Raw genomic sequence first — 23,698 nt, forward strand, 5'->3', positions numbered from 1 at the left:
GGGCAACTCAATCATCACGAGCAGATTATCTCCTTCCCAAAGGCACAGTACCCATTTGTGTTCAAGTTGGTCAAAAGTATAAGACTTGATAAAATCATGAGCCAACAGTTTGAGTACGTTCCTAAAAACAATGGCCTATAGTCCTTAAAATGTTAAGTTTAGACACTGAGTTCAGTAGGGCAGGTTACTTGCCTTTTATGCAGCAAGAATTTAACCCATGGCAGCCCATAAGGTACCCCAAGGCCTGCTAGCAATGATCCAAGCAAGGGCAGAGCTTGGAGAAACCCAAGCACTGCCAGATTTTGGCCCCAAAACAAATGTTAAGTTTAGGGACCAAGAAAGAGCACCAAACCAGGGACCAGATAAGGCCCTGGCTTTGCACACTATGATCCAGGCTCTATGCCTAACACCACATGTTATGGTCCCCTGGGCCCCACCAGGTGCGACAACACAACGCCAAGTTTAGAATGGATTCAGTGTATAAAGATGTACTTTCCTCTGCCAAAGGTAGCTGGCAACTGCAGCCTTGGCTTGACTTATACTTGTATCCGGCCTTGTCATTCACAAAACACTCCATATAGAAAGCATGATTTATTATTTTATTATACATTTTTATATTAAAAAATCCAACATAATACATCAGGGAGAGGGCTTACAACATCTTAATGTAGGTCTGACCACCTCCAGAAGGCCATGTTTTTCATTTAATAACCCCTCCCAAATACGTACAATCCAACTACAAAAACGGAGCTGCAAAGGATGTATATAAAGATAAATGAGACTTTCTTGATGTTAATAGTATAAAAACACTTGAGGTGACTAAAGAACCATGAGACTAAGGAGAAAATCTGCCTGAGAATGGAATGTTTCCGGTTAACAAGCAGCTGAATGAATCCTACTTAATCTGGCAACCACCTGAAGTAGAAGTAGCCAGGTTCATAGCAACCTGGGCACATAAAATAGTGAGAAGTATGTGCCGGGAAGACTGCTAAACTTGTTTCTCAAGAAGGCACATTTTTCCCAAATCCTTTCTAACTAAAGACAAAATAGTAGGAAAACCCAGTATTTAGAGTCTGTCCACGTTGAGGTATTAAATGCATAAGAAAGATTAGTAAAGTCCAAATAGCAGGCAATAGAAATACTTGTAAAACCAACATGGTTAAATGTTAAGATTTTTAGAAATCAAAGTATTTATTCACATAATTTTAAACTAAAAAGTAGTAAATCTCCTGTGGTAATGATTTAAGTGCAAGTGATGCCAGCTTTCTTTCACATTCGTGTCCTTCATGCAGACGATGCAGATCAGTTGTTCTTGAACAAGTCAATACAGCTCTGCAAGAGGGAGACGTTGTTCTGGAAGAAAACAGGTCAAGCAGATAAATGAGTAGCTCTGAAATCTAAACACTTCCTCCAAGCACCAAGAATAAATTCACTCAGTTTTTCCATTGCCAAAATGGGAGCTCTCCCCCCATACAGATTTCTGGCCCCATCCAGTGGTCTTAGGGACCACATGGGGTGCTGGAATCAAACAATGGTTCACTGCGTGAAAAGCAAGCACCCAACCCACCGTCTTATCTTTCCAGCCCCTATGGGCTTTTCTCCATGAAATCACAAATGAAATTATGAGGCATACCCCTCCCCCCACATACCTCAATTTCATTCTAGCAAATTCCCTCAGATCTGTACAGTATACAAATTTCAAAATACAGCAGGTAGGGCATTTGCCTTGCACATGGCTGACCCAGATTCGATCCCTGCAACCCATATGGTCCTCCCGAGTATCAACAGGTGCAGCCCTAAAACAAACACCTCCACTAAGCAACTCCTATCTAATTATAGAGAACTATAGTGGCAAATCTTCTATGTGATGACACTGGTAAAGTGAATTGGAAAATAACTTTAAATAAATCCTAAAGATTTTAGGCTTAACTTACCCTTGCATGCTTTATTTCAAGTTCAGACATTTCAATTAGATTCTTTCTAAATGCTGCCACTCTCTTTCTTTTGAAATTGACCAATTCTACAAAACAAAGTTAACCATGAAAGTTAACAATTTTCACCTTCACTTTTAATTTTTAAGTCCAAAAAAAAAAGAGTACTTCCAAACCTTGATATACCCCATCCTCTATTTTTATCTCTGCAATTAAGGGAAGTATCTGATATCAGTATGTACTACATAAGTGCAGTGACATCTGCTTTGTCTTTAAAAACAAAATCAGAAACTGGGAGAATGACCATGGGCTTCCTGAAGCAGCTTTGTCCTTATCTCTAGGTAGATGACTCCACCCATTGCCCTCTTTAAGGGTAGGGACCTAGTCCAACCCTAACTGGTGATCTAAGAACAAACTGGGACATAGTACAGCGGGGTTGGGGCGGGGGTGCACAAAGGCCACCCAGGTTCAATTCCTGGCACCCTGTATGGTCAGTCCCCCAGCCCTATTAGGAAAGATCCCCGAGCAGAGACAGGGGTAAACCCCAAAGCACTGCTAACCATAGAGCCTACCACAAAAAAAAAAAAAAAAAAAACCCCACTACCATTATCAGAAGTCTAGGCAGAAAGGATTTCAGGCCTAGTCTTGATTTTCTCAAGGGTTATAAATTGTGGCACATAATTAGGATAGATGCTGTTAACCTATTCTATTCACAAGTGAAGACCATGGGTCCCTAAATCTGACCCATTACCTCCTTCACAGAAAAAAAATACCCAGCAAGTCACCACTGATCACAGCCTGTACAGCACCAGAAGCTTGTACCTCTATGCCAGACCATTCCAGTGTCGGGGGGAGGTAGGGACACACGAGGCATTATCCACTTCAGGATAAACTGACATACACCAACCTGAATTTCACATTGTTTTGAAAAGAAAACCAACCCTCCAGTACTGAAAAGATCCTAAAAGTTTAAGAGCAAAGCTGTGATAATAAAATGCATTCCTAGACTGGATCTGGTAGCTGTAAACATCACTAAATCAGAGAATAAAATAAGAAACCCAGCAGACTGCCTCTGAACTATTTATGCAACCTTTCCTCTCAATAAGCTTGAAATTAATTTCAAAACACCCAAAATTCGATAGTCTCAAACCTTCTTTTGCAGATTCAGAAAGCTGTTCAAATTTCTGAAAACATTCCTGCTGGTGTGTCTCAGCCAGCTTGACATCTTTGCTTTTCAATCGAGCTTTGTCCAGCGCTTTGTTTGAATTCTCATAATCAATGAGGGCTTTGGTGCGTCTATATAAAAGATCCTGAGAAAGTTATATATAAAAAAGAAACCACTTTAACAACAGGTATAACACTTTAACAATATGTAGCTCACCTGAGAATTCTCTAAACAGAGTATACTACCCTAATAAATTACCCAACATCCCAGTGCTAATGGACTATGTGTACTCCAATGTTAAAGGATAGGAAGGATCTAATCAATCTACTTCCATATTCTCCTTTAAATAAGATGGCCAGGACCACCATTTTTCCTAGAGGCTCCCAAGGAGTGCTCAAGGTACAAAAAGGTTAACCCCAGTCCACGCAGTGCTGGAGATTTATTTAACAAGACATGAACTTCAGTAACTGCTCAAGATTCGAGTAGGGCTAAAAATTTTGGGATAGGGGTATGGTGTTCAAAAATAAAATATCCTATGGTGAACCTAAAGAAAGTCTTTCCAGGGGCCAGAGCAATGATACAACATGGAGTCTGCCTTGCAAGTGACTGAACAAGGTTCAATCCCTGGCACCACATATAGTCCTGAGCCAACCAGGAGTGATCCCTGACCACCACTGGGTCTAACCCAAAAACCTAAAACAAAACTGAGAAGGAAGGAAGGAAAAAAAATTTTTAACTGGGGCAGTGGTAGAATGAATTCTTTTTCCAACAGGAAGAATTCATTTCCAATAGTATTCTGCTAACTGCTGACTTTGTTAAGTAATGCTTTGTTAATTAACTTCAAGACTACAATTCAGTGATAAAATTACCTAAAATAATTTGTGAATCATGTCAACAGATTTCCTGAATCATGTCAAGTCTGAGTGAACTATGATCCACTTAACCCAGCACCAGGAACCCACTGCTCTCAAGTAATCCCAAAAGGCATGTCACTCAATCTTGATGGAGCCAGATGAGTTAAGAAGTAAAGGCACTTGCCCTGGCATGTGGTCAGCCCCACTTTGAAGCCCCAGTATCATCACATACAATCCCTCCCAACCAACACCAAGGATCACTTCTCAGCAGAACGAAATAGCCTATGAGCAACTCCTGGTTTGACCCAAAAAGATAGTTACCTGGACAAAATTCCTAGAAAACCTGCTGGGCATGACCTTGGAGGACTGCACTGGTGGGCCAGAAGGGTGAGAGAAGGGGAGTGAATGAGGGTGGAAAAAGGAAAAGAAGGAGAGGAGAAAGAGAAAAAACACCTCAACATTAGGCCTGCCATGAACCATAACTAGGTGGATCCTTTTTATTACCGAGCAGTTAAAAATTGTACACCTACAACTTGATCACAAATATCTTTGTAATTCAGTGATTCAACAGAAGAGAGTGAAAAGACAGCTCAAGAGCCCAATGGGCTAGACCAAGAGGCCTGTGACTGATCTCCAGCACCAAGCCAGCAGTAGTCCCTGAACACACTAAGTGTGACCCTCTCCCCTCCCTCCAGCACCTAAGTAATAAATCTTATCTTACTTTAGCAGCCTCTATGTTAAGCATGTAGTATCGAAGGAGCTCTGTTAGCTTTAAATCTTCATCTGAGGACACGCGGCTCTCTATTTTCTATTTAAAAAAAAACAGTAAAAATGAATAGCATAAGCAGAAATCTATAATGCTGTTAATTATGTATTGCTCGAGATCATAAAAATTCTTACCCTTAGCTTTTCAAATAGCTCAGCAACCTTCAATAGATACCTGAAAATATACAAATTATCTTTGTAAGACGTAAGTGAGCAGATTCACAAGCCCTAGTCTAATTTGACCATTTCTCAGTCCAACTGAGAAGATGGCCATAAAACTCAACACATACAATGTTATATTCATGAGTTTTACCGTTTCGATGTCCACTGAACCATTTTGATGTATCCAAGACAGTACTAATGCCAAAATCCTTTTTACCAAGGTCAGGTTCTAGTAAGAATCAAGGTGTGTTCCAAAGTTACAATCACAAACTTCATTTGCTTCTGCCATTGGCCTGACCTCCATACAAATTTTGGGATTGGGGGTGGTAGCAGTTAGGGAACAGCACTACAGGAATAGGATCACGTGGTGCTAGCCCAGACCTACATGCAAATCATGTCTCACAGCCCAACCTAGGTTTTATATTAAGTCCAGGTACTAAAGAGGGTCAACTAGAGCCGCTCAGGATGCCTGGCTGCAAGCACCCTACCCACTGCACTATGTTTGCAGTCCTTTAAACAAGTTGAGGATCACCCTAGAGACATCGCGCTATCCGTATCATAACATGACTTAACCTCTCCATATGGTTCCGAGCCTTGTCGGGAGTAATACCTAAGCCAGGTGATCTAACTCCAAGAGATCTGCACCAATAAACATTTTAGTGCCAGGTTACCATATAACCTAGAGGAGTGTACACGAAAAAACTGACACATGCAATCACAGTATTTTTAATATTGCCCAGTAATCTTGGTTAAAGAGGGCAACATGTCCAACAAAAACTTACTTTTTAACGACAGTAGGCTCTTCTAAAGCCAGGCTATGCAGGGAGGCTGCAGTGTGAATATAGTCATCTGCAACATCTGTAGAAACAAGGACAGTTGTTTACTTGAATTGAGTATTACTGAAACTAAAGGACTACTGGATGAGTGGTACTTACTTTTATGAGATCTGGTCATTTTGTCCGCTTTTGCACAGGAATCCTTGATCCTATTATAATAGTTTACGAGAAAATTCTTCTCTTGCTCAAAGAAGTCATCTACCTCCTATAAGGGAGAATAAAAAGAAGCAAAACTTAAGAACATGAATACAAGTGACTAGAAAGAGAAGACAGCACAGCAGACAGGTGGTGGACTGTGTGGTGGACCTAAGATTAATCTCCAACACCTCACATGATCACCAGGAGCGATCCCTGCATTGCCAGATGTGGTGCCCTCCCCCCAAAAGAACATAAATAGATATAAATTCATCAAGTCTAACCTCTACAAGAGGGAAACGCAAAGAAAGATAACACTTCCTACCCAAGTTATGACAGAAAATGTCAAGCATTTTAAGAATCTTTTACACATCCATTTAGAAATATCCTCTAAATCCCAATTCCACACCCACACTGGTTCAGTCCAGTGGGTTCACTGGCAAGAGGTATGGTTTGACTGATCCTGAGCTGGCAACAATATTAGTTGCCTGGTAGGCAAGGGTCAAGGATGTGCAAAGCACAAAAAAAAACTTCCTTTTGGCAGGATGTTCAAGAAGCCTGCCTTGCATGTGTGGCCAATCCTGGTTCCTAAACTTAGCCTTACTAAGGCTAAGTTGACCCTAAACCAGAGTAAACCCTGAGTGTGGCCCAGTAACCTTTCTCCAACGCAATTTTTTTAAAATAAAATTTTCTTAAAATAATGAAGTCAGTTACCTTAACTCCGGAAAACAGAACTTCATCTGCACTTTTCACCACACTTTTGAAAAAGCCACCAAACACCTCTTTAGTATTCTTCCGCCTTACACTTAGCTGAAAAATAGTTTATGACATTTATTTTTCTAGGTTATTTGAGGAGTCCAAATATATCCAATATTTACTAGTACAGAAAGATGAAAACATTTTGCATGCCATTAAAACCGGATCTAAAATATTTAAATACCTAAAACCAACGTAGGCCACAATCCTAAACGTCAATGATTTTGAAAAACTTTAAGATTGTGGCTTTATATTCCCTAGAATTATCTTCATCTGTTTATTAAATTCAAACTAGAAGGATATCATGTTACGTAAAAAGAAATCACACGCACTCACTCTTCCTCTCATCTGAAGGAAGTTAGAAAACTATCTCAGAAGACCAAGCACACGCACGCAGAAAGCCTAGGTGCCCAAGGTGTCTTAAGCCATGCTGGAAGCGACTGCCAAGCTTTACCAGGTATAAACCACCCTCTCACACAAGGTAGCAAGAAAGAAAATAAATGTAGATCAGCTTTAGATCTTGCTAAGAATACACAAGGCAGGGAAGATAGCTCAAAGGGCTAGAGTGTATGCTCTGGGTCAAAGCCCAATGTTTGCTCCAGCAAAGCCCCTGAGCAAGGGCCACTGACCCAACCTGGAGCAGAAGTAGTCCACATGCAATGTGAAGAGTATTTGGAACCATTTACAACTTCCAATGACATCATCATAATTATTTCAAAGTAAAGTTAGAAAATAGGGGGCTGGAGCAATAGCACAGCAGGTAGGGTGTTTGCCTTGTACGCGGCTGACCCAGGTTTGATCCCCAGCATCCCAAATGGTCCCCTGAGCACTGCCAGGAGTTAATTCCTGAGTGCAGAGCCAGGTGTGACCCAAAAAGAAAAAAGAAAAAAAAAGACAAAGAAAAGAAAAAGAAATTAATAATTCTCACTGCAACTTGGTATCCATCCTAATACGGATTCCGCCACCGTTTTATCAGGAAATGATAAAACACCAAGAACTTCATTAGCTAGTATTTTAGAAAAAGAATCAGGGGCCAGAGTGCTAGTACAGCAGGTAGGTTGCTTGCCTTGCATATAGCCAACCCAGATGCAATCCAGCACCCCATCCCTGAGTCCCACCAGGCATGATCCCCAAGGGCAGAGCCAGGAGTAAGCCCTGAGCAATGTCTGGTGTGACTCCAAAGTAAAATAAAAGGTAGGGACAGAGTGACAATCGAGCAAGTCTTTTGCTGTGCTTGGGGTTTGTTCCCCAGCATCCATTATTTTCCCCCAGCACTGAAGGAGTGACCCCTAAGTATTAATTTATAGAATATGTCCACCTCCGCAACCCCAGAAAATATATCAAAAATACTCGGGGGAAGAGTTGGGCCATACCCAGAGATTCTGAAGGCTGAATCCTGGCCCACTGTTTAGATGACCATATGTAGTGCTACAGGGATCAAATAATCAAACTTATCCCCTGTATTTCTCCAGCCCACCCTCCCAAAGTACAATCTTTTGTCATCACTGTTAATATGGGACACACACGACTCATAATTTCAAGGACTAAAGCCAAGATCTAATACATGCAAAGCAAGAGCCATATTATACCTGGCCCGCAAGCAGTCTTGGATAGGTATATCCCTGGTACCAGGTATCCACCCACATCCACCCCCAGCACCATCAATGGTAACTAAACTTGCGCATCTATCTGAATGGGGGTCACGTAAATGGAACAGAAGTGACTTACATCTTGATCATACTCCAGAAACACATGGAAGTTGCGATCTTTACTGAGAACAGGGTGCGAAGAGAGGCGCTGAAGAAAAACTTCATGGGAGGAAACGGTCTTTTTAAAGACAGCGAGATACTCACTGAAAGGGAAGGCACAAGGCTTAGGCTGGCATCACTCAATCATGACCAATATTATGCACAGTTAATTCTGTTAATGCCACAAAATAACAGCAATAAATGTTTTGGCATTATTGAGGCAATTGCCAACAAAGGGACAAAGTGATGGTGTAACCAAAATTCATGAAAAAAGCATGTTAAGTTGCAAACTTAGAGCTATTTAGTCTTGTAAGACGACAGGTTCTTTCAAAAAACAAAAACATGTTTTATCCTGCAGTACATAGCACAAATTATCCAAAGAATAAAAGCAGTTCTCTCATTCTAGATGTCAACCCAAACAGATCATTTAAAATAGATGAAGGGGTAATGGGTGCTGAAATATGAGCTAAAGCCAGTGCTTCATGTGTGGCAGGCGCAGGGTGATTCCTGACACATTTAGAGCTCCAAACCTGGAGTAGCCTTTGATCCAGAGTGTGTGGCACCAAAGAAAACTCCAGAAACAAAACCTCAGATCATTCACTGTAGAAACTTTTGGGTCTTGTCTTCAGTGCTCAAAAATGCTGATCCTATCAATGCTGACCCCAAAGTTTAGAGAACAGAGAACAAAAGCCATCAAGAAGGATTGGGGGAAGAAGACAAAGGGAAGCAATGGGTGGACGGGCACTGGAGCTCCAGTTATCCTGATGTGGGAGAATGGCACAACCTTATATCCGAAATACAAACTTAACACTGAGAACACATAAGCTGCAACCACCAGAACTTTGTAATGTGCCTGTCAGACTGATGCAAACAGGGAGAAAGAATATGCAAAAACGGGTGGAGGAACCTTGACACTTGGAAGTGGAGTGGTAGTGAAATACTGCATGCCTAACATACAACTATCAATTTTGTAAATCATGGTTCTTTAAAGTTATTTTAAAAAATGGTGACCAGACTCTAAATGGGCTTGGGCACTGAAGAGAAGCTTACAGGTACACCTAAGCTCTAATATATTATTAGTGGAAGAAGGGGACAGATCAACAGCACAGTGGGTGGCATGAATTCCTTGGATATGGTAAACCTAGGTTTATTCCTCACCACCCCATATGGTCCAGAGCCAGGAGTGATCCCTGAGCACTGCCAGGTGTGGTCCAAACACCAAATTACCAAATAAATTGTAACCTTTTTTGAGGGTTGCAACATAATTTATATAAAGTTAAGTGAACTTTTCTGTTTGTTTTATGCTTTTTGGAAACTTCCTGTGGAATTGTAACCACAATCAGAAAATATCAGGTCTATTTTTAAAAAATCTCTTGTGTATTCCTTGTAGTGATCTCTTTTCCTTTTGTTTTCTAGAAGTAACACATTATACATCATATTAAGTTTATACTTTTAAGATGTGATATAAATAGGATAATGAACTTTTTACACTTTCTTAGTCTATGTCTTTTATTAAGCAAAATGCTCCGGACCAACTGGTATAGATTAATTTTATCGATGCTTTATATGAATATACTGAAGTTGAAAGACTTTGGGTTGTATATTTTAGTTTTATGGAAATTCTAAATAAATATTTACTTTAAAAAAAAACAAGTAAAACAAAGCGGATAGAAATAAGGTAAAGATATTCTGAAAAATTAGCGTTAAGATTCTTTTGTTTCTGCATACATCATACTTTGCTCTTCCTCAAAATATAATGTCCCATCAAGAAACCCACTTACGCTTCCAGCTCTTGCTTCATCTTAGCAAATTCTTCTTTGGTCATAGACCCTTCACCTTCTCCCAGTTTCTGCATCTTCTCCCGAGGGCCATCAAAGTCAGGCTTTGTTGGAGCTGGGGGTATCTATAACAGTGACAGATAACCCATGAGTGAATTGTCTCAGTTCTAGATAGTTAATAAATAGCAAGTAACCCAGCCGTGCTATCTAAAAAGGCAAACTTAATTTTCTTTCAGTAATCACCAATGTGACTGCCCCCCACAATAAGGCATGCACTGACTACAACCATTTGTTGTTTATTCACTATGGAATAAACTATTCCATATTCCATTACTATTTGTTGTTTATTCACTAGCAGATGCTGGTTTGATCCCTGGCACTACTGGATACCCCAAACAAAACAAAACCAAACGAAAGAACCCAACTAAGTCTGAAATGGCTGAATGGGCTGTTTACCACATGCACTGCATGTTAGAGACTCAGTACACCCTGGGCTCAATTCATGACGCTACCCCCCCCCCCCCCCAAAGTGGGAAGGAACAGAAAAGCCAGAGAGCCTTCCACTCTACCAACCCAGTTTCAATCCTGGGAAGAAGTGTGCACTGCAGTGTGGCTCAAAACCAACCAGTCTCCTGCTCCCCTCTCAAGGTCTAAGCCCAAATATAAATGCCTCCTTTTCTCCTCCGTGGGCAAGACTACCAGACTTGAGAGTCACCAAGTTACGTTTTTCCTAATTATTTATGCTTGATACCCAAGAGAACAAAGAAATGCAATTTCCAGACAGTAAAGACAAAATGCTCAACAAATTTAATGTAAAATGCTGACTATATGCTTCACCTTTTCACTAACAGCTCAAACACCTTTGTTGACTAAAGAAATCAGACAGTTCTCTCAATTATAAAAAGTGAACAAATCTCTAAATATACAGCAAGGTTGTAGGGCAAAAGCACCAATCACTACTGGTTTTCCAAGATGCACTTACAATAAGCCCTGCATAGTCTGCAGTTTCAATGAGAGTGTCATGTAGCCACACAAAGTCTTCATGCTGCCTTGTAACAGAAAACTCTGGGCTCTGAAAAGTGGGCAAAGTTGTCTGTAAAGAAAAAAGTGAAAGTTAATTGATAAACACCCTTACTAGATTAAGTCATTTGGCTTACGCATCCTGTAACTACTGGTTTCAATGAGAAAATTCTGAATAAAACATCAACGAATTCCAGTAAGGAACAAAAAACAAACCTCCCCACAATATACATTAAAGTTATATAGCTCAGAGTCAACATGTTGAGAAAAGAAAATTTTTTTTCATGGTTATCAAAGTAATAAAAGAAAACAAATGAGAGAAACTAGATGGTCATTAAAATCCTGGAATGGCAAAGATCAAACAAATGCTCTAGCATCCATCTACTTAATTCAAATTATGCTCATCATTTACTTTAACATCTTCACAAGCGCTGCAATCTGTGTTAATTATGCCACAGTGAAGTGTGTGTTAATGGTGGTGGAGCACAGTATGGGGCTGGACTGATAGTATGCACAGTAATTAATGTGTTAAATATTTATCTACTTTTTAAATAAGCAAAACAGGGCCAGTGTGACAGTACAGAGGGATAGGGTGCTTGTCTTGAACAGCCAACATGGGTTCAATCCCCACCAGGAAGGAGTAAACCCTGAGCATCGCCAAATGTGAAACAGAGTAATATTATAATAGGATATCACAAAGCCATTAAGAGAAAATAACCAGGGAGGTCATACAAAGGTTAAATGCGCATGCCTGCCTGGACTGGAGTGATAGCTCAGTGGGTAGGGCGTTTGCCTTGCACACGGAAGACCGGGGTTCGATTCCCAGCATCCCATACAGTCCTCGAACACCGCCAGGAATAATTCCTGAGTGCAGAGCCAGGAGTAACCCCTGTGTATTGCCGGGTGTGACCCAAAAAGCATAAATAAATAAATAAATCCTGATTTATCTTTAACTAGCATTAAAAAGGCTGAGACCAACAGAAAAAATCTTGACACACTTTTAAGTAAAGACTGATGAAAATTATGTTTTCAATACACTGAGCAAGGAAAAAAGGAAAAGGAAGAAGATACAAATGACAACTACCAGAGGTAAGGAACAAAAACTGAGGTTTCAGATAAAAACCCTTCTATTTATGTCTGACTCATGGCAAAATATTTAAATTTATGTGCCCCAAGCATGAAATAGCTATGGCCACCAAACCAGGCATCAAGCTAGGATGAACAAAGGACCAACTGCTTTGCCCCTGACAGATATAAGAGCACCACCACGAATGAGATGTCTCTTAGCCCACTGCCAGGGATTTTCATGGCAACTGTCTCAAAGGCAATTGCCTGGGGGGGGGGGGGGAGCGGGGGGAAGGAACAGGATTGAAAACAACTGGTTCTCTACATGCAAAAATGAATTCAAGGGGCTGGAGCGCTAGCACAGCCCCCGCCCAGTACCGTAAGGAGTATTTGGAGTAATTCCCGAGTGCATGAGCCAGAAGTAACCCCTGTGCAATGCTGTGTATGACACCCCCCCAGAAAAAGAATTAAAAATGGACTAAATTAAAGTGGGTGCTCAAACTATAAATCTAAAGAAAAATGGGAGAAAATATTTGTAACATTCATTTGGCAGAGTTTTTAGATATAACAGCTAACTCCTGAGTCACTATTAATGATAAACTGGACTTTGTGAAAATGAGAATATTTGTAATTCAAAGACTCTGTCAAAAACAAAATATAAAGACAAGCCACCTACTTGAAGAAATATTTGCGTAACATGTGTCTGATACAGGATCATCTCCAAAATACAAAGAATTATCTCAACCCAATGAGAAAATAATTAGCACCACTGAAAATGAGAAAAGATCTGCAGAGATTTCACTAAATGGCTGCGAGGTACATGCAGACGTAACCCCTGTGCATCCCCAGGTGTGACCCAAAATGCAAAAAAAAGTTTTAGAAATTAAGCACAGACTTACTACATACCCTAGCAATTCCACTCCTATTCAGGTACCCTGAAGAATTAAAAACATTTTGGCACACACACAAAAAGGCTGAAAATTTCCTATTAACAACTGACTCAGAAAATTTTAATATATCCCCCCCAAAAAAACCCCCAATTTCAAACTTGCAATTTAAATACAAACACGGAGTATCTTATATCTGTGTACATGTAGGTGGCACCAGACTCTTCTCCAGGTCTGCTCCCAATTCTTATCAACACAGCCCACAGACTGGGGACCCACACTGGAGTAGAAAATGTGGAAACAATATCAAAAAAGTTTGGAGCAGTAGTGCCACACTGCAATTAAATAATAACCACTTCAGTAAGTCTATCCTCACATCCACTCTAAAGAAAAAGGGAATAACATAGCAGTGTTTACATAACAAGTCATTTTGTCACTTACCTTGGTGTGCACTGTAAATTTCACCTTATCTCTCTCACTGAGGGCATCAGGTATATCAATCTGAAGTGAGGGGTCAATGTTCAGGTCCACAGATACAGATCTCAGCTGAAATATATTTTGGGAGTATTAGCCTCAAATTCATTTTAGTCCTCAAAAGTATTTTTCAAGGGGCTGGAGAGACTGAATAGGGGTGAAGGAGCTTGCCATGCACATGGCTGACCCCAGTGCAGTCAGGAGTAAACGCCTGAGCCCCTTCAGATATGGTTCACCTCAAAACTAGTTCCCGTTTTAATATAGTAGTTCAAAGCAGCCTATCCAAGACAATTTGGAACAGAATCTGTTGAAATAATTGAAACTATGTTGGAACCTCTAGTGTGTGGATAGCCTCAACCTAAAAAGCTATAGAAGATATAATTAGAGTAAAATTTAAAATATACATCTATGAGGGAGTATGGTGCTATCAACAAGCAGTTCAGCCAGAACCTGCAGGTCAAGTACATCAGCAGCCTGGTGATGCCTTCAGACTTCCTGATACCCCTGTGCCTCTGGCCAGACCCCAACAACTCAGAACCAAGTTTCCTGAGAAATTAAACAGCCACAAGTTAGGTATGTGGGAGTCATGCCCACAAACTACTTCTGGTTCTGCTATACAAGCTCATTTATCTGTCTTGCTTCAGAAACCCATAAATAAATCTCGAAAGAGGTCAAAAGCAGGACATTTAGTATTAGTTATATTATGATTCAGAAACTCACAAATGTATCTAGGAGGAGAGCAGCATGCTGCAAAGAAATCTCCCCACTCTGCACCAGGCTGATTTCAAGGGGCATCTCAGATGGGGGCAGGTGTCCCTCTGCCTGCCCCAAATGAACCCTGGCAGCCACAAACCTCCAGAAGCCAGCATGTTCATCCCAAGACCCCCACTGATGAGACTAAATCTGCCTCCCATGCATGAGAACGAATCTGCTGAAAAACCTAGGTATGGGGGAGTAGTGACTGAGAACTCCAGGCTTCACCAGGGTCGGGGATGGGCAAGCTCCCATCTCCCGACCCTTCCAATTTCCTGGAAGTCAAGCCCAAGAACTGCCCCTGAGAACCACTTAAGCGCCATGATTCAGAGACTCATGAATGAATCTCAGAGAGCAGCACATGGCAGAGATGGCTCTGGACCCCAAATGCCCCTCTAGCGACTGCTTCAAAGAGAGTCAAGTTTATATTCTGCCAAAAGAAGCAAAGAAACTGACTCTAAGAACTAGAAATTCAGAATACCAATACCCAACCTCCCTCCTGCTTGTTTGAAAACAGAAAGAATCAGGTTGTAAGAACTGTGGCTAGTAATATCTATCCAATTTAAAATTTACATCCCTGAATTCTCAGAGCCAAGAAGCTGCTATCAGTATGAAGGTCTGACACAAATGAGCAGGGTAAGCCTCTCATCTTAAATGTAAAGTAGTCCTAAAGAGTAACACTCTAGATTATCAAGCAATGCCAAGTGAAGACTACAGTTAAGAGGATAAAAGAACAGGGACTAAGACATTTCCAAACTATTTTCCTTTCAATTCTTTCTTAAAAAATAAAGTTCCAGGGGCTGGAGAGATAGCACAGCGGGTAGGGCTTTTGCCTTACATGCAGCCGACCCGGGTTCGATCCCCAGCATCCCATATGGTACCCTGAGCACCGCCAGGAGTAACTTCTGAGTACAGAGCCAGGAGAGTAACCCCTGTGCATGACCAGGTGTGACCCAAAAAGCAAAAAAAAAAAAAAAAAAAAAGTTCCACACCCAGGACTGAGGAAGTGAACGTCTAAAAATAGAATAACTGGTTCAATCAGGTATAAAAAGATAATAACCACCAAGACTTCATGGCACTTCTCTTACATTCTAGAATTTGTCAGTACTTCCCTTTCTTTAGCACTATGAAGAAAAGGCTTAGATTCAATCTAACTGGTTTTCCTCTAAGCGAAGTTTCAAGTTGTTACAGTTATAGCACAAGCTAAAATGAGTCACTGACATTTCAACCAATACTTCTTCCAGATAAACTGGAATAACTTCTTTAAAATGTGATTATCTTCACATGTCTATTAGATCTTGGCAAACAAAGATAAAAACCTCAAGTTCAAGGATTCTCTGTTTTTATCATAATGCGGACTTTAACTGACATTTCTGATAAAAACCTTCCTTCCTTCCACGAATATTCTCCTGTGCAAATACAACAGTGAAAAAAGCATGTGATCAGCCTGTGTAAGGAGGCAGCACATCCAATCTCAGCACAGTCCTCCAGCTCCCTATACCCAACATAGCAAGCACCTCCAGGTCTAACTTCCACTCTACCACCAGGCGCCCACTGCCAAGGGAAGAAAACTGAAGAAAAAAAAATCTCATATTTTACTGAGAAAAAAACTGGCCACCCCTTGTTTTTCCCCACGTCTGAGAACACAGCCAGAAAGAAGAGGGGCAAATCTGGTGGAAAGCTGAGGGCAAGTCATAGGACAACCCTAAGGTGATTCTCCTACCATATTTGCTGAGATCCATCTTCTACTGGTTTGACAGACTGCACTCAGTATCAAGCAGTAATCATTTTAGGGAAATATTAATCATCCTAGACATCAAAACAAAAATCTGACCAACATGACAGTCAAACATCCAAGAGATAAATAAGGAGACAAATCTGCAGAGGGTTTGAAAGAATTGTCTGAAAAAGAATAATGGTGAGTACTAATTCTGATCCCTTAGTCCAGTGTTTCTCAACTTTTTCAACCACAATCCCATGGAGACCTTGTTTTCTTTCTAGTTGCCCCTAGTTATGATATGCTTCCCTCCTCCCTCCCCCACACAACTCCCACCTATGGCCCCACTGAAATATCCTGGGGGCCTACAAGAAGTTATTATGGCCCCTGGTTAGGAAGCATTGAACTAAGCTATCCGCCAACTCAATGGGTGGTAGGTAGATTAAAATTTCTTCTATATCTTCAGCCAATGAAACAGATGAAAGTTGTGAAATATTTAAATCATCTAAGTCAGCACTCACCCCCATCAGGAAGCACACTCTGAAGTGTGATTAAAAGCTCAGCAGAGGTCCTTCTGCTTACTCAACAAAACCAATGCCCCATGCAACGTTACTTGTTCATTACTCGCCAGATTTGAGGGTATATGCAGTGGTTGTTGAACCTCCTGTATACTTTTCCCCAGGCACACAGCTTTATCCCCTAATTTTAAGAAGCTCTGTTCTGCTGAGTCGACACGAAGACCAGATATGAAAATTATCTATAATGGCTGGTTTAATCAAATAAGTCAGAACCAAGTACCTCCAACTTTAATCTATATTAGTTTTTGTTTCCCAGTTTCCTAAGTCACTTATAGTATGAATCAAGTTAGAAATCTACTCTTGGGGTCAGAGATAGCAGAGACTAAGAGGCTTCTCTGCACCGCACATGGCCTCCTGGACCCTGTTCAAGACTCTTCTGGAGTGCAGGGCCAAGGAAGAAGTGGCAGCACAGCAGGGTGTGGTCCAAAATGCAGGCCAGAGATCCATCCGCTCAGTGGTAAAGCTTATGCAAGGCATGCAGAAACATGGGTTCAATCTCTGCACAGCATTTAAAGAAAAAGACTAGTAACACACTCCAATGTCATTCCTTCAAACTGTTTATCTTAAGGATTATACTTTGATATCCTTTATCCTGTAAAGCAAAGACTCAGAGAAAAATGGGGACAATTAAGATCAGACCACCTATGGTCATTTGAGCCAGCAGAACTGAAACAGCGAGGGACTCCTGCCTCCCAGACGAAGGACCACATCCCACTACATACATAACTGTCACCGATTTTATGAAGCCCCTATTCCCACAAAACAAGGAAGTTTTTTTTAAAAAAACTGCAGCATTACTCAATAACAGGATGCAACAAAGGCAGGCATATCACAACCCTGTCCAAAATTAGATAAGGACACAATCTGAAATAATTCTGCTGTTGACACTAAATGTCCTAGTTTTGCAATCCAGCTTCATAGAATAACATCTCGATTCCTTCACAAGGATAGGACCAAGACATCTAGGCCTTAAATTTACTAACACTTTAGCTTAAAAACAAAAACTAACTGGGCTGTGCAGCAAGTGATCAGATTTCACCACTCATCTTAGTGAGATGGGACCCAGAGGGCCCTATCCCTGCTGACACCAACCAACTTACCAGCAGCCACCAACACACAAGCTGTCCACAGTAGAACACTATAGACTGCAGGGCAATTGGAGGCTACATAGACTCAGGTTCCCAGAACGGGAACTGAGGCTTGGAAGAAGATCAGTGACTGCGTACTCAGCGAATGGATAAACTGAATCATCATTTCACAAGGCTGCAAGTCCATGAAGAAATCCCAATATGAAATCCAACAGATTAAATTACTGTCTTAAAAGGTTTATCAGGAGGCTGGAGTGTTAGTACAGCTGGTAGTGCATTTGCCTTGCACGAGGCAGACATGGGTTCGATTCCCAGCATCCCATATGGTCCCCCAAGCACCACCAATATTAATTCCTGAGTGTAAAGTCAGGAATAACCCCTGTGCATCACTGGGTGTGATGCAAAAAGGTTTATCAGGAACTCAAATCTTAAATAACAGAAACAAATACACCAAACATGGCCAGAATAGTGAAGGTCATTCCAAGATTAGTTTGGAGCTGGGTGATATATGGGGACGAGGATTGAAAACTGCTTTCTATGTGGAAGCCTGGGATTTGACCCCATTTCAGCTCTGGATTTGATCACTTAGGTGTGCTTCTTCCAAATACAAAGCATCCAATTTAAGATTTTCTATAAATGCAGCCCAATTTCAGTTTATACTATGAATATTCTGATAGCCCCCCTTCCCAGAGTTGAAACTATAATAACTAGGTCCCTGACTCAATACTGGAGTACTTTGACACTGAGATTACAACGACATCCTTTGAATATTCCCTTGCTATTCTTTGTGGAAACTTGGGGAATGCTCCTCCCAAAGAATACTGTTCCTTCAAAACCTTTCATAAACTGAAAATAGTTTAAAGAAGCAATTGCTACTGTTTAGAAAATGGTTCTAGCATTTCCTGATCCAAAAAATAATCTGCCATGACCTGGATACTACAGGGGTTAAGATGCTTGTCTTGTGCAATCCCATTCGCTTAGTTTTGTTTATATTTATTTGTTCCTGGTTTGGGGGCCACACCTATAAGTGTCACTCCAGAACCCCACCAGAAGTGACAAAAATGAGAGAGGGATACGTGCATAGCTCAGCTACAAGATGGAGAAAAGGCTTTATACATGAGGCTGACCTGAATTTCCTGCACTAAGAGGAGAAAAGGACAGGATTTTAAATTAAGCGCTAGTGGGGGCAGAGCTAGTAGAGTGGGTATGACTGGGTTTCTTCCCAGCATACAGGTGTGGCCCTCAGGCCTCTAAGGCCCTCCCCCCAACCCTTGCAACAAACAATGAACTTTTCACAAGTAAAGGCACAAACACTGCCTTATAAATTCTCACTTCTCCAAATTCCAGCCAAGAGTGATCCCTGAGTGCAGAGCCAAGAATAAGGCCTGAGCACAACTGGGCTCGGTGGCCTATACACCCCAATTCTTGAACTAAGCCACTCTTCTGCAACATAGTCTGGAACCTTCAACATCACACCTTAATATTTTTTTCTCATCACATACTTTAATCGTTACTCTAAACCAAAGGTTATTTGACAAAAGAAAATCTGAAGACCTGCTAAATCTTTCAACAACCATTTGAACTCTCCCCAGCCCTGCTTGACTTTTTGGGCTTGATGCTTTTGGGGGGTGGGAGTGGGGGTGGGCAGTGGTGCTGTCAAACTACTATTGGCCTGGTGCTCAGGAGCCATGTGCTGGAGAGCAAATTGGGGTTGAAGCACATTAACCCCTCTGGCTCCCTTCAAATGGTAGCATGCATGGCTAGCAGACCCCTGTCTCAGTATACACTCCTCACCCCAGTAATTCTCACATTTTTAAAATGCATACCTTTCAGTTGAAAAAAGATTTCAAGTTATACACGTTTGTCACTCCGTCTCAGTGGAAATAACTTAGATCTCAAAAATGCAGAAAGTGCTATAAAAATAAGATACACCATCCTTCCTACTGAAAAAAAAAAAGCGAACAAACCTGCTAAAGCACTCTTCAGATAGGAATCTGAAGACAACGTGCAGATTACTGATCTGGAACACAGGTTCGGACTGCTTTGATGTGGTTCTGGTCAAGTTAAAAAAAAATTAAGTGAACTTCACGCCACCACCTCTAACATACACACGCAGTATATTTGGATTTGCTGCAGTGTTCCCGTATGATACAAATTACAGGGCACACCCCAAATTGGGAGAAATATATACAAATTTTAAACAACACTTTGCAAACTAGAGTAGCAGGCAGAAATGTACACCAATAGTAAGTAACTGGGTCTCAACCCACACCACCACACCATTCACCCAGTCTCCTGTAACAAGCTAGTAGTAAACCAAGTGGAGAGGCAAAGCACTTGCCTTGCATTGTAGCACACCTGGGTTCAATTCCTGGGGCCCATATGGTCCCTAGAGCCCTGAGAGGAGTGATCCCTGACACTGAGATGAAAACCTTGAGGGCATGGTCCCCAAACTGAAACAATACACCAAGCTGTAATACTTTCAGGTTAAGTGCTTTACCTAGCACTAATAACTTCAATAGCAATTTAATAGAAATTAAGGTAGAAGCCAATCAACTTGATCATCTTGAACTGGAAATGTAGTGGCCACAAAAGATCAGAGAACAATGTTTGAGGGCTCAAAAGCCAAAAACTGATTCAAAAAATCAAACATGACCAAGAGACTTTAACAATGCTGCATCTCAGAAAACGCGATGCTGCTAGCTAGGTAGTTAAGACTAGTTGGAAGAAGGCAAGCACGTTGCTAGTTGTACTATCTCTGATCTCGTCCCTAATTCTTTCAGACACTAGGCCTGGCACAATGCTTACTCTTCTGAAGTTAAATATCTGGATTTTTTTCCTCGGAAGCTGGAACCCAGGGCTTCACACATTCAAGGCCAACACTCCACTACTGAGCCACATCCTAGCCCAGAAACATCATTTTTATCAGTAGGGCCAAGACCCTTCTTTGTTCTGACCCCATATAGTCCCTCCTCTGCCCCACCAGGTGTGGTCACCAAAATCTTTTTTAAAAAAATTAATGATCTGAGACTGACCATTAGTATGTATGCACTCATGCTGGAGCTCGGCTCCATCTCCCATACACTATACATGTATCTTGAATAATCCAAGGAACAACTCCTGCTCACAAATCTGGCAGAAGCTGGGGCCCCCCAAATTAAGCAAGCAACTTCTCCTCTAAATCATTATTCAGCATAATAGGCAGTTTCAGGTCACAAGTTATAGGCCATACAACAGTTTTGCTGATTTTACATTTTTAGTAAATCCTGAAGAATCTAAGAACTCTTTATCTTTACAGAACATCCAAGCGATTAGGCTGAAATTCATTTGGGTAAAAGCTAAGTTTTAGAGGCCAGAAGAGTTCAAAGGGCTGGTGTGCAAGCTTAGGATCCTGCTGAACAGCCAGTGCTTGAGATTCCAGAGCAGAAAGCTGGAAAAAAACCTTTGAAGCACCAGAAAAATCAAACCAAAAACATTTTCAGCAAACAGGACAGCAAGTAACTCAGCTGTCCAGCACCTGCCTTCCCTGTGAAACTCTGGGTTCATGCCTGGCACCCCGTGCCCCATTAAAGCCAGGCACACTAACGAAGACTTGTCACTGAAGCTACATGTACAGCATCTGGTTACTTCACTTTTACTCCCTTTTGGTGAATGGTAAAAACTATCTAGACTCTATCATAAAGTTTCAGGAAGCAAAATGAAAGCATGAATGAGTTTCCACTAGTTCCTTTCTTAGTAAAAAGGCAGTGAAAGTAGCCTGCCATCGGATCACAAGTTTGTAGGCAGGAGGCCAAATTCCACCCCTCCCCCCGCTCCAGCAGAGCATGGCAACCCCTATCCCGCAGCTCAGGGTGTGGCTCACACCACCCCCCGCGAAAGAAAAACTGTCCAATTTTGGAGAATCAGAGTGATGATGAAGTTATTTCAGTAATAGAAAGGCGAGTTGAAGCACTGACTTCCTTCTGAACAATTACAACTTTGAATCAAGTTGGGCACCTCAACTTTTTTGGTGTTTGGCGGTCATGCCCAGGGTGCACAGGGGTCTGAACTGGGGGGTCACACCGGGCGCTCGCGCTCTGGGGTCTGAGCAAGGCAAGCGGTCCACCCGCTGACTCCAGCTCAACTTCTAAGGGGGGGGGGAACTACCTTTCGGGGGCGGGCGGGGAACCATTTCACGTTCCCCGGATCTAGGGAAGCCCGGTAACTCCTCCCGCACAACGTCGCACTTCAACAGCGCTCTGAGCCCCAGCGCTGGTACCTCCCGTGTGTGGCAGTCCGGACTTCCCCGGCGAAAGCCCCTCCACACGCTCAAATGCTCCTGCAACTCCAGCCAGAAAAACCCCTTCTAAAAATGCCATACCAGATTAGTATCCGGACGTGCTTAACATTCGTGATTACTCCCCCCCCCCACTCCCCTTTTTCTGCACACATCGCAAGGGGCTCCTTACCAACCCCTACAGAGAAACACACGGAAGTTGAAAAAAAAAGGGAGGGGGGAGAAAAGCAGAAAGCTTGCCTAGACATCTCTACCTGGCCAGTCTCCGGAGCCAGCCAGCATTATCAGTTCCATTTCAGACGGCAGGACTGGGACGGCAAGAGATAATAATTCATATAAGCAGAGGCTGATGGGGGGTGGGGGGGGCGCAACCCTCTACCTACTGGGAACTTCAACCTCCCACCACGGGCCCCTCGGCTTTATACAAGTCGAGATTTCCAATTTAATGGGAATCCCCGGAATCTGGGATCTGGGGTGTGTGTGTGGGGGGGAGGGGAGAAATCAAACTGGCTCGCGGCATAGGAAACCCTCGATCTCGCGGCAGCGAAAGCCTGCAACACCTCTCCCCGCAGGACTCCTCTCTCGGGCGGTGAACTCAGGCCTGGGTTCCACCCAGAACCGGGTCCAAAAAAAAAAAAAAACCCAGAACATCCCCGCGGCTCTCCCCAGTCTCCGCGCCCGGCCCCGCCGTCCCGAGAGCATCCCCGAGGGGCGGGGGCCTCACCTTGCTGCGATCCTCCTCCTGCTGCTGCAGCAACTCGGGAACCGCGGCCATGGCGACGCGGGCCTCGGGCGGGGGCCGCCGGGCTGCGCGAGGAAAGAAGAGGCTGGGCCGCCGCCGTCCGGGCGCCTCTCGGGGGCGGCTGCGGCCCCGCCTCTGCCGGCCTCCCCGCCCGGCGGCCGGCGGCCTCCGGCTCCGCCACCGTCCCAGCAGCCCCGCGCTCGGCGGGCGGCGCGCCACGTGCTCCCCCACAGCGGCCTCCCCCGTCCCCGGGGCCGTCCATCTTGGAGCAGGGCAAAAAGAAAAAAAGGAAAAAAAAAAAAAGCAGGCGGGGGGGCCTACCCTTGCTCGGCGCCGCGCGGAGACCACCGACTGCCGGACCGCGACCGGGAGACGAAGAAGGGACGCGCGGCCCGCACCACGCGCATCAATGGAAAAGAACGCGCGCCCCGGCGGCGGGAATTTAAGCCTCCGCCCGAGTCCAAAATGGCGGACGAGCCGTGACGTAGGCGAGCTCTCGTGAGCGTGAAGTAGCGCGAGAAGGGGCGCTCCCGCCGGAAGGGACGCCCACCCGCCTCGGGAGGTCTCGGGTGGCCCAGAGGGGCCGAGGCGGGCCTTCGGCGTCGCGGTGCCTGTCGGGACGTCCCTGTCGTCGCGCGGGCGTGGCCCCGCTCGCGCCCAAAGCGCGGGACGCATGAAAGTACGGGTCCCGAGCGGTCCTTCGCGTCCCGGGCGTTCTAGGCGAAGCGTTGGGGCCTCCAGGTAGTCCTGCCCGCCACAGGGCCGGCCTCGCGTTCACCAAGAGCTCCCTGCTCTGGACTCCCCCGGGGCCCACGGTCCCCGCCGCTGCTGACCGCCCCGACCAACCTGACCCCGACGGGGCCTCTCAGGGCTCGAGGCGTCGCCTGCGGGAGTGACCTCTGAGGCGCCCCCCAGGATCCCCCGGTCGATGCCCACCCGAGTCCTTAGTGAGGCTGCGTGTCACAGCG

General features: G+C 43.4%; 1 protein-coding gene, 1 non-coding gene and 1 pseudogene across 4 annotated transcripts; all 3 read right to left on the reverse strand.

The window, feature by feature from the left end:
• Positions 1-703: 703 nt before the first annotated feature.
• On the reverse strand, positions 704-23,175 carry SNX5 (sorting nexin 5). Of its 3 annotated transcripts, XM_056121352.1 has the most exons (14): positions 23,052-23,175; positions 22,713-22,795; positions 13,544-13,648; positions 11,113-11,223; positions 10,134-10,255; positions 8,333-8,456; positions 6,563-6,658; positions 5,813-5,918; positions 5,660-5,735; positions 4,851-4,890; positions 4,672-4,758; positions 3,082-3,241; positions 1,935-2,020; positions 704-1,353 (listed from the first exon to the last, which is right to left on the reverse strand). In XM_056121352.1, the coding sequence occupies exons 2-14, from the start codon at positions 22,761-22,763 to the stop codon at positions 1,303-1,305; spliced, it is 1,215 nt and encodes a 404-aa protein (XP_055977327.1). In that variant the 5' UTR covers positions 22,764-22,795; positions 23,052-23,175; the 3' UTR covers positions 704-1,302. The 3 variants fall into 3 exon arrangements, 2 of the variants coding, with proteins under 2 accessions (XP_055977327.1, XP_055977326.1); XM_056121351.1 differs by lacking the exon at positions 23,052-23,175 and having other exon boundaries at positions 22,713-22,884; XR_008793459.1 differs by lacking the exons at positions 704-1,353; positions 23,052-23,175 and adding an exon at positions 4,272-4,321 and having other exon boundaries at positions 22,713-22,885.
• LOC130030889 (uncharacterized) lies at positions 12,313-12,453 on the reverse strand (annotated as a pseudogene).
• Positions 17,649-17,883, reverse strand: LOC130030896 (small nucleolar RNA SNORD17). The gene has a single exon (XR_008793556.1). It is a non-coding gene; the product is annotated as a small nucleolar RNA SNORD17 (small nucleolar RNA).
• Positions 23,176-23,698: the final 523 nt, after the last annotated feature.

The sequence above is a fragment of the Sorex fumeus genome, unplaced genomic scaffold (assembly GCF_029834395.1).
Source record: "Sorex fumeus unplaced genomic scaffold, SorFum_2.1 ptg000044l, whole genome shotgun sequence".
Classification (NCBI taxonomy): Eukaryota; Metazoa; Chordata; class Mammalia; order Eulipotyphla; family Soricidae; genus Sorex; species Sorex fumeus.

Bases quoted from the DNA above. Each gene is read 5' to 3' on its own strand.
- SNX5 (XM_056121352.1), bottom strand. From the start codon at position 22,763: ATGGCCGCGGTTCCCGAGTTGCTGCAGCAGCAGGAGGAGGATCGCAGC. The intron at 10,256-11,112 runs GTAAGTGCATCT...TCACTGTTATAG, and splicing joins CAGACTATGCAGGGCTTATT to ATACCCCCAGCTCCAACAAA. The intron at 5,736-5,812 runs GTAAGTACCACT...TTGTTTCTACAG, and splicing joins AATGACCAGATCTCATAAAA to ATGTTGCAGATGACTATATT.